This window comes from Cupressus sempervirens, chromosome 5 (assembly GCF_028749045.1).
Source record: "Cupressus sempervirens isolate cs-2001-9-10 chromosome 5, ASM2874904v1, whole genome shotgun sequence".
Lineage (NCBI taxonomy): Eukaryota > Viridiplantae > Streptophyta > Pinopsida > Cupressales > Cupressaceae > Cupressus > Cupressus sempervirens.
The window spans coordinates 264,415,800-264,427,428 of record NC_143122.1 but is presented as its reverse complement, the minus strand read 5'-3'; the positions used below and the strand labels follow the sequence as shown (position 1 = coordinate 264,427,428).

At 35.9% G+C, this 11,629-nt stretch overlaps 1 protein-coding gene across 1 annotated transcript in view; it reads left to right on the top strand.

Moving 5' to 3' along the window:
- The first annotated feature begins 229 nt into the window (after positions 1-229).
- ALDH3H1 (aldehyde dehydrogenase 3H1) overlaps positions 230-11,629 on the top strand; it is a 69,143-nt gene continuing 57,743 nt past the window's right edge. The window contains exon 1 of the mRNA XM_089829681.1: positions 230-527. Coding sequence (XP_089685807.1) covers positions 336-527 — 192 coding nt within the window. The 5' untranslated portion in view covers positions 230-335. The remainder of the gene's footprint in view (positions 528-11,629) is intronic.

Genomic DNA, 11,629 nt, shown 5'->3' with positions numbered 1-11,629 from the left:
ACCATTTATTTTTCCACTCTTTGAACGCCAGAAGTTAAACAGCCGCCAGTAAAGTCGAAGAAAACTCGGAATTGTCGTCGCAAGTAAGTGTCGATCACCTTAACACTGCCTTCCAAAAGCAAAGATAATCTATCAACTATTTTGAGTGTCATCGTGGAAAAAAGCGGACAGTTGTACCAAAAATAAAAATAATAAACAATTTAAGAAACCCCGCTCTGCCTCATTTCGAAGGCAGAGATTATCTTTTTTCCTTGCATTGTTTGGCCCCGGTTCGATTCTTAAGGATTCCCTGGTTTCCTTTTTCTTTTCCTGTTTGTGACTAATCGAGGTGTACGATGACGCTGGCGGCGGCTAGTACAGTGAAGGAGCTCAGGGAGAGCTATGCTTCGGGAAGGACGCGGCCTTACGAGTGGAGAATTTCTCAGCTTAAGCAGATTTTGAAGCTTGTTGATGAAAATCAGGATGAGATTGCGGAGTCTCTGCATCAGGATATCGGAAAGCCTCATTTTGAGTCTTTCATCTCGGAGGTATTTAGATTCTGTTGTTTGTTTATTCCGTTTCTGACGCAATCAATGTTTTTTTCCCCCTCTTTTCATTTATTGCTCTGTTCTCAAATCTGTCTGGTATTATCAAACAATTTAGCATTACAAGTCGAATAAATTAGTCGCATTTGAAAGCTTCCGATTTTTCGCGGTCTCTTTGTCTTGCTTTGATTTATCGACAAATTTCGTCGGATATTTAGAGATAGAACCATTTTGCATTGCTATTTAACTCAAAAGTTAGATTGAATCTTTGTGAATTTGATTCCATACTAAAAGACTATCTGCTTTTAGTAAGTTGCTCAATTTTAAGGAATCTGTGTTGTAATAGCGGGAATACTGCATTAAAAGCGCATTTAATTAGTAGTTAGAACTGAGATTAAAACTCAGAAGTCAGAACTAGATACTTGTCAGACTGGACTTTAATTTGTACTGAAGAGGAATAAAGCACGCATATTGCATGTAAACACTACGCCCTCAGATTAAAACTCCGACTTCAGCACTGTTCCGATTGGGCTTTGTATTGTATTAACGGCGAAAAATCATGCAAAGTGCGTCTGAACATCACACCCGGAGATTAAAACTCAAAACTGAAATCTCACAGTACCAATTTCAGGAGTTGGCATGCAAGGTGTACATGTCGCCGCAGATCGTGAGATTAGAACTTGCAACTAAATACTTGTTGACAGAGGTCCAGGAACTCACTTTTAAAAGACTTACCTAGGGCAAAGAACAGGGTATCTATATCGCTCCAGATCATCCTGGCAGCGGCATACTTAATTTTTTATTTTCCATTAACAAATAAAGAAGAACGCCTTGCGATATTACTTAAACAAAACGAAAAGGAAGTCAATACGAATCATTGTTCTGCCTGCCTTTTGAAGGAGATGGCTAGATACTCAGATAAACATTGAGTACAAAATTTGCAGCATGCAAATGGTGAAGTCCAGACCAAAGATTCTATTCAAGATCAGAGATTTAAAGAAAAATCTTCGGTCAGGCCTTAAACTCTTACCCTAGACAATGAACAAAATAAATTCTTTTCACTACATATTCCCGCATTTTATGACTCAAATAAGATCTAACGAATAAAATGTGGAAACAACTGTCACATCAATTTCAGAAAAGAGAGAAGAGGCCAGTATGATTGCTAATGAAGATTGGTCATGAACAATTCCAGCATAGTTCAGAGCTAACGAATTTCTATATTCCTCTGCTCCCTGCTGCTCCCTTCTACCATCTCCATGCATCCTGCTATCGAGTAGATCCCCAAATCTCTGGCAAAGGTTGATAGTATTTGACTTAATTCTTTTGCCAGTGCATTTCATAAAAATAACCAAAGCTTTTTCAGGAACATTTAATGCACTTATAACAAGGATTACAGTCCATAAGATTGTGTCTTTTGTATATTTTCCACATTTAGAATACATGTATACATCTGAGAAGAAAAATCTTGTGTCAATTTTTATTTGCTGGATTGTCACATGGGATTCCAAAACTACAATTCTAGCAAAGTTTGTTAAGTTCGGTGTCACACCTGTCAATTGCATTTGTTTACAAATCACCAGAATTATTGCAGCAAGTCCATTTTGTACATATATTGCATAGATCACTGTCGAGTAGACTCTTAAGAGACTTCTCAAGTTTTCCATTGTGTGCACATCCTAAATTCATTGCATTGCACGAGCCACATCTGCAATCTGCTTTTAGTTAAATAATCTCCACGCTTCTAGTTCTTCTATCCTTTCAAAGTATACAGGTGTCTGAGGGCAGTGACCACCCCCTTATCCTCTTATCCATGTAACTGCTTCTGATTTGAATTATGATCCTTGTATGCCTTAGGCTTAATTGTAATTAAAACATGCAGACAGCATTGGTTCAAGAACATGCAGACAGCATTGGTTCAAGAACTGATTCATGTATTTTTAATCACATCTTTAGTTAGATGAAAACCAATTAATATATTTGGCTCTCTGGCATCACAGCTTGATCTGTTGTAATCTTCTGAGCTTCTTAAGTTGAGCCAAGCATTACCTATGAAGTACTCATAGAAATGTGGCTTTTAAACTTATGCCATAACTTGTAAATCTCAACTTCATACAAAGGTTGGAATATGCAGTTCTAAGAACTTATATCCATACCAATCCTTTTTCGTGTAATCATTCCCTCTAATTCCTCCATCCTCAATTCTTGAAATATAGCGACCCCCCCTCACCACCCCCAAAACAAAAAAAAAAGAAAAAAAAGGAAAAAAGAAACAAATAGCTGACAAGTTACCATAATGGACCAAACATTGCGGAATCCACTATCGTCTTCTCATCCTAATGTAAGTAATTTGTTAGTGATTATATTTTCAAGCTTCCTATTCTTCTATTACCAACAACACTTTTTTGGCTGACCTACCTTCATATCATCATACAATTGTACAGAAGTTTCTTTAAAGCCAAACTCTGTCTCTGAATAATAAACTCAGGTCCCTCTGGGTTTGCAGTCACTTTCTCTTTGATCAGAATTACACCATGTGTTTTTGGGTTCTTGTCATTCTCAGGAAGATCTTACTTCGCTATGCCATAAAATTTAACTGTTAGGTCCACTTTAAAATCCTCTAGTATGGCCACTTCAAAATCCTAAAGGGTCAACTTGAGATTGCCATATTTGCAGAGCACAATGATTTTGACATCAAGCTACAGTAAGTTGCCATTAAAACAGCCACTAGCCTTACTGTCCAAATCGATAAGTGAATTTACAACTTTTCAGTCCCCTCTGTTTGCCAATTCATACTCAAAATTGACTAATTTAATTGGCTGCTGCCCCACTGAGCATCTGATATAATGCACTTACATTTATTTATAGGAGTTATACTGATAATTAGACACATCCTACCTATCCGAAAAAATTCACTGTTGATTATGATGACATAATTTATGCCTTGTACTAGGATACTGCTGATTCATTCCAAAAAATTGATACACATTTGAACTAAATTTGCCCAGTATAAGACTCTTAGAATTTTACTATTTTACTTGTTGTAACCAATAGCTCAGATCAGACATACTTTTTTCTGTTGATATGGAGCTTCCTTATTTCTTGGCTTAAACAGTGAGACTAAAATAAGTGAACGGGTACCAGTGATAAGTGAGGAGATTCTATATTGTGCTGCTAAAGTATATTCCACTGGCTCTAGCCTTAGCTTTAGCGCTGTTGTTTGTTTGTAATCTTACTCCTGCAGCAATCCAAAGTGATTGAAAATCAGAAAGTGTCTGCTACAGCTTGCAATATTCTAAGAACAATTTCAGTGGTATTAAAGTGATTTTAAGTGCTTGTTGTCAGTGGGAACAAGGTACTGAACTCTTCTTGAGTCTAACAGATGAGTTCTCTAGGGACAGCAGATGTAGGATATGGGCTTACTTTTAAAGAATGTTTCTCTTCTAAAAATAAGTGCCAATGATGATGGATGCCAGTGAACAAGATATTATGGTTATAGGCATTTGTCTGTTTATGTTTAAACAAATATACAGCTAGAGCATTTTATACCATCAAATGGTTGCTTTTTAAATGTTACTTATCTTCTCTGTTTCCTTGTGGGCCCTCATAGGAACTTCACATGGTTGCCTTCCCTGATTTTAATAACCGTATGGGGATCTTGTAGCTAGTAAAATTAACTTGTATTACTTTTAAGTTTTAATCATAAATATGTTTTCTAATTTTTTTCCTTTCTATTTTTCTCCACAAAATTTTTTATTCTTTTGTCGGTAAAAGACTGGTTTTAACAACCGCCAGGAAAATAAAGTGAAGGAAGTATATGAAGATTTGGACAAATGCTTACATGATTTTCTGTTTTCTTTCACTCATTCATTTTTCCACCTAAACGAAAATGGAGAATGAGTCCACCTAGTTGCAAATGAATGTAGAAATTGGGTCTCTTATCTGCGTAAGACCTCTTGATGTTTTGGTTAAAACTAATAGAAATATGTTGATTCTTGAAGATGAGAAGGCATGATCTCAAAATGGGAGGTTCACTTAGGGAAATGCGTGCAGGATGTGCACGTTAGTGATTATCTAGATTATAAAAAACCTTTTGCTTGCTGGCCTCTTCTACACCGATAATGTCAAGGAAAGAAGATTTCAGTGTTAAAAGCAGCCAACTGCTTCAACAATCTCAAGTGCTTAATTTTTCCAATTAAAAAGATTCATATTTGCTATTATCTCCAATGTCAACATCCATTTGAACCTTGTTCTATATTATGCTTTCAAAGTAAAACAACTGTTCAATAATGCAGCAAACAACCTGATTTTAATGGCTACCAACAAGAATCATCCAACCATCAATTACTTATTTATCAAGCTCTAGTCACACAGCAACTTTCAAAAGATGAATTGTTGCTTGTATTTCATATTATCATGAATAAGTTAATGAAAATTAATAAATTTACAGTATTACCGAGTCACTGACACTATTCAAGATTTTCAAGGACTTAGGGGTTACTGAAGAGACAAACAACATTCATTAATGAGACATATCCCAATTTTCTATCCATTAACCTCCACTTTAAATTCTCTTCTTGAATTTGTGAGATGTCTTTATGCAGGTGATACTTGTCTTCTTGCAAACTCGAAAGCAAGCCAGACTGGTAATGGAGTCCATCCAGAGGGTAAGGGGGCATTTGCTAAGGAGAAACACATAAAGGACATGTCTAAAAGTCCTTTGAATAGTATTTGAATAGGAAAAGCAGAGTGTGGACAGGTAATTGAAAGGTTGACTAATTCTCATTGAATGTAATTTTCCACCTAACCATAGGAAATCTTTAATGTTTTTTGAGATCAGATTACATTGTTTGTTGAAGTTTTGACATTTGTGGTGTCACTTATGGACTGATCTACACACAAAATCTTAAGTGACTATTTGCAAAAGGCAGCCCTCAGCCAGGGTATTGATAAGAGAAATGGAAAATTTCTAGCATCTTTCGCTTACCTACAAAAACCAGGAGTCATAAACCAGTATATCTTATTTAAATGTGATTTATACCTTCTAGTGGAGTTGGAAGAATCGATATATAGTGTTGGGAAATATAATTCACCTACAGTTATTATGTTGGACTAAAGAGAGTCAGACCCAAAGAATGGAACTGAGACTACTGAAATGATAAAAGGAGAGGAGAGGGTTAGATATTCTTAATCTGAATCATCAATTGGATTCAGCCAATTGATATTTTTCTGTAGTCTATCCTCAACGACTAGTATCAATGGTTTATGATTGGATAAACAACGTTTTGGCTGCTACAAACCAGCTGAAGGACTTCACTCTTCTTCTGGACAAGGCCGTGCATGCATTCTGACCTTCTTAGTGAGGATTAATTCTTAAGGCGCAGAAGTGTCTTCTTGTCATGCAAATCTGTAAACTTGTTTGGATGTGCTTAAACCTGTGTTTGAAACTTGGTTTTGAAAAGCATCTTTCAGAGCCTGCTTAATTCAGATGGAAATTACTTCTTTGGTAGTAGTTAAGATCCTTCTGCCAATGAATAACATTGGGGGACCATATAGATGCAATATGTGATCTGAACAATATCCAATAACGAATTGATCTCGACTGATGACCTAGGCCTGCCCTCAACATGCAAGATCCCAGATTTCAATTTGAGTTATTTGGTGTGTAAGCTGATGTGTAACAATCATGTTGGGGGTTTGATGGGGAAAATAGGAAAAGAGAGTAGGACTTTAAGGAATTGGTCACAGGTGCAGTCCTGTCAAAGGGACTGATCCATACTTGGATAGTTGGAAAGAGCGTTGGTTTGGACCGTTTAGGACTGTAATAAGTTGGTGGTTGACAGGTTTTGGATGTTGCATCAGCTCATACACAAAATAAAACAAATTGAGCATTAAGACATTACATTTATGACGGTACCAAAATCAGGTGTAAAACAAGAGAATACAAGAAAATATGTGTACATTTCTTGTCTACAAGCAGTAAGAAAATCTTGTACTTTATGAACCATACTGTGGCATGATAAAACGTGTCCTTTTGGCTTTAGTTCTTGTTAGTCTTGGGTTCGGTCTTCTAAGGTCCCCTCTTTCGAATGAGAATTGGTATCTTTGGCTAAGTCTGGAAAGTGTTGTCCATGTGGCTCCCAGAATGGAAACTGTTTGCTTATTTGAGAATTGAATGTCTTGACATGCAATTTTTAGAAATTCTATTTTTAGTAAGTCTACTTTTAGTAAATTTTACTGCCTCTCAAATTTACCTTTTTTGACATTGGAACAATTAACTATTTTTAGAAAGTCTATTTTTAGTAAACTTTGGATGATAAAGAGACAAAAGGTTATCTATTTCCATATCCAAAAGAATGAGCAAGCAAGATAGTCAATCAAAAAATGGTCAAGTCTAGAATCACCCTTGAAATATCCAAAAGTGGAAAGGCATTAAAACATCAGGAAAAATGGTTGTTGTGGAATTCTTCCATCATGGACAAAATCCATGATTACTCAAAAAAACTCGCCTTGGAGAAAAAGGTTGTTGCGGAATTCTCCCATCATGGACAAAATCCATGACCACTCAAAAAACCCGGCCTTGAAGAAAAATGGTGGTTGTGGAATTCTTCCATCATGGACAAAATCCATAACCATTAAAAAAATCATGCCTTGGAGAAAAAAGGTTATCATGGAATTCTTCTATGACAAAATCCATAGTCACTCAAAAAATCCAATCTTGGAGAAAAATATTTGTTGCAGAATTCTTCCATCATGGAAAAAATCCCTTATCACTAAAAAAATCTTGCCTTGGAGAAAAATGGTTGTTGCGGGATTCTTCCATCGTGGACAAAATCCATGACCACTCAAAATTTTCACCGGCAAGAAAACTAGAAATCTTGGAGAAATGACTAAGTGTTGAAAATTTCTCCTTTATGGAAGGAAAAATGCCCAAGTGTTTGAAAATTTCTCCTTCATGGAAGAGAAAAATGACTCCTTCATGGAAGAAAAAAGGCTAAGTTTGAAATTTCTCCTTCATGGAAAGATGGAAAATGTTGAGTGTTGGAAAATTTCTTCTCCATAAAACAAATTTCAAGGAATGGATAATATTTGGTTAAGTATGAAATTTGACTAGTGTTGGAAATTTTTCCTTCATGAAATTAAAAAATGACAAAGTGTTGGAAAATTCCCCCTTCATGGAAGACGACAAAGTGTTGGAAAATTTCTCCTCCATGGAAGGAAAAATGGCTAAGTGTTGAATTTTTTTACCTCTAGATCTCAAATTTCACCCTCTTCAAGTGTGTACATGGGACCACAAAAATGATTGATGATGATAAACAAAAAGGGGTATTCTTCAAAAGCATAAGAAAATGCGTAACAATGAATTTAAAGTATTGAAGAGAAAGGAGGAGAAAGCTCTAATTCAAGAAATTCAAGAAAGACACTCAAATCCAAAATTCTAGTAGCAATATCACATACATCGAAGTACTAAGTGATTTGTTCCCAGTCATTCAAGGTTCAAAGATCAAAGTTTAAATCCAAAAATCCAAGAATATGGTGAAGGAAGTTCAATATGAGGAAATTCTAAAGTGACAAATTCATCAACAACAAATTCCAATCCATTATAGGGAGAAATTTTCGAGCAATAACATGAAAGATGGGATGTTTGAGGAGAGATTTTTTAGAAAAGCCAGTCAAAGATGGATCTTAGTTAAAAAAATTTAACACAATTGGAAAGGAATCAAGCTTACGTGGCCTTCATCATGATTTTGTGGCACCCAATTATCTTTACTGATGAGTTGAGGTCTCCAAGTCAAACTTCTATAGATTCGGAGAATAGAATCAACAAATAATCTATTCTAGGAAGATTGAGCATTTATCGAGGAATGGATATGCATAGTGGATATTTATTGCACTGCACTCTCTTTCTGTCCAAGCTTGCATAGTGAGAATTTATACCCACTGTGGTAGTATATTTCTTATTGCATTAATGTAGAATCCTTTTCTTTGCCCTAACCCTAATTAGGGCTGATGTGGCATGATATGGGCTATCAGTAATTGTGATCATGCAGGCCATCTGTTGTAATCAAGGACCTATATAAAGGCCTCACTCCTCATTTGTAAAGGAGAGGATTATTTGAGATTGTTGCTATGAGCTACTGAGATAATAGAGTTTTCATTGAACCTTGGTGAATACTTGATGTGTCTTGGTGCTTGCTTGTTCTCTTAAATTCCCTCACGTAGATTAAGTTTAGTTTAGTTAAAATGTTATGATTGCAATGGAGAATGTGATGGTGTATTGATAATTCTTTTGGTTTATACTTATAACGTTTTAGTGATTCTAAATGATTGTGCAAAGTTAGCTTGAACCCCTTTCATGCATATGTTTAACTTCTATCATTCATATATATTGTTTTTTATGATGGTGTATGTGGTGGTATGAAAATCTTTGGCTCAATCCTTGAAGATTGCACCAGTTCATGTGTAGTTGCAGTATAACTTTGCAAAACAAAGCTTGATAAATTGAGGGATTTGTCCACAAGAGTACTATATGTTGTCATCGTTTCCCTTAGGAATAGATTAGGATCTCTAAACCCTATCCCATTTCATTTTTGCATACTTTGTGAAAACCCAAAAAAAAAGTACTTCATTGCAAAAACTTTAGATAGCTCCCACATCCAGGTTGGTTTGAAATTAATTTGAGTAAACACACATAGGGCCCCTTGTGATCATCAACAAATCACATCAACCACCAAGCTTATCCACAGTCAAGACTTGACATAAAAGGAACCTTGAATTCATCGCATGATCTTCTAGCAATCTTAGTATACATGAGACTTTATTCAAGAGAGGATAATATAGATTGGTATTTTGTTCTACTATGGTGGATCATAAAACATGCATCAACAAGACATAGAAAAGGTAGACTCCATTTTGACATTTAGGTACCTTTTTTCCATCTATACCTGCTTCTGTTTGAAGCACCTTCTCTTGAAGTGCCCGCTATTAAGTGTTCCAATCAATCCTAGTCTTCCCTTGTTCAAGTTGGTATTTAAAAATAGAACTAAGAAAGAAAGTGGTGACAACAGATAACAAAAGCATTTTATTAATCTGGCTGCACAATAATGTAGATTAGATAGCCTTTATAAATAGAGAACTTCTAGCTACAAATGAAGAGTTTAAAGCATAAATGTGGATGGTGTAATGTGATAGCACTAACACTTCACTTAACAACCTTGCCATGTGTTTGGAGACATATTCAATCATACACACAAGTGGTGAAGTTAACTGCAGTTTCAGTTGCAATAGGAAAAAGACGTGGACTTGGTCTATTCCAACACCCTCCCTTAATTTCCACCACTAAAGACTCTTTATGTGGAAGAAATTACAATAGGAAATTCAAATAGAATAGGTCCTGACATTGAGCCTTTTTAGGTATTCATTTTACAACATAAAAAATTCAGTTTCGCTTCTGATTATCAGTTTGTTCCTTGTGTCATTATGATATGGGTTTTTAACTGTTTGACCCATAACCATTTGGGATTTGCCCCAACTGATGTAGTTGATTTTCTTTTGGGTTTCTCATCCAAACAAGTGGTTTTGGCTTACCACAAATGTTTCAATTTTTTTTAAGGTTTTTGTAATGTCCCCATTTTAGTAGTTGACCAAGTGTGTGTGCGTTAGCCTTGTTCTACGTGGTCCCGAGGGCTAACGAAGGGTTTAAAGGGATCCTGGAGTGTTTTGGCTTAGTCATTTCCAGTTTGGGCCAAAACGAAGTTGATTTACTCAGTTTCAGGCATACTTACTATTTTTAGTAAGTCGACAGGACACAGTGCAGGTCAATTTTGGTGATTGGATTCGATACTCTTCGGTGAGAGCTTTTCGATGAGCTATCACTCGCAGTATTCGGAGTCCGATTGCTAATACATTTTAATGCATGAAGTTTTATTAAAGTAACGCCTAATTTAATTGTAAAATATTAAAGTGTTACTTTAATATTTATTTTATGGTGATGTGTACCCAAGGGAGACATAAGGGGTATTTTAATATATGTTTTATATATTACACATCTTTTATCCCACATTGCCCATATGAGTTGAGCGGACCCTTGGGAATAGAATAAAAGGAAGCATTTGTGACTTCATTAGACAGGTTGAATATGAGAAGAAATTGGTGTGTGAGTTGCAGCTTCGTTCTTGGCATTTGAGGACGTCTATCCTCTCTTGTAACATTCTAGAAGTCATTCCCTCGAGGTTTGGCCTTTGGAATTCTTTGTTATTGGCTTCATTATTAGGCAGTTTAGTTGCATTTCCGGCTGCAGGCAGATTTGGTATTTTGCTCATATCTTCTTCACTACTTGTCCGATGCTTATGCCGCTTTGAGGGAATGGTATTACGAAGGTAGTGGACTGATTGAAAGACAAAGTATTGTAGCAGCAAGTTCGAAAGCATGGGCTGGAGTATTATGTCAATACTGCTGAAGTAATTAGTGAGTTTTTAAATCTGCCATGTATTTGGTTTTATGAATTCTGAAAATAACATTTTATTAGCAGCAGTTCATTTCCACTTTGCATATTATTGTAGTTTCTTTCTTGTTTATGTTGTATGATACCAATTCCATGCACAAAACACAACAAACAAATAAACGTTTGATTTCCGGAGTTATAAGGGGTTTAGAACATTAAACGGAGAAATAAGAGGTTGCATGCAAACTGTTTGACAAAATTCCTTTCAGCAAATTGGTTTAGTTTTTTGGGACATCCAGGGGTGCCCATTACAGTTTTGCACCCAAACAAGTGGTTTTGGCTTACCACAAACCCTTCAAGAATTTTAGGTTTTTCACCTAAGCAAGTGGTTTTGGCTTAGCACAAACCCTTCAAAAAACTTTTAGGTTTTTCACCTAAACAAGTGGTTTTGGCTTACCACAAACCGTTCAACATATTTACTTAAACAAGTGGTTTTGGATTACCACAAACCCCTCAAACTTTGCAAAAACATTGTTCCAATGACGGAAAAACCAGCTCTAAACTTTTCTCATGCACAATAATATTGAGTCCATATGAAAAGCAATCCATCCACTAAGGCACATGGGTACCTAGTCGCTGTGCTCACTAGTTCTCTAGGAAT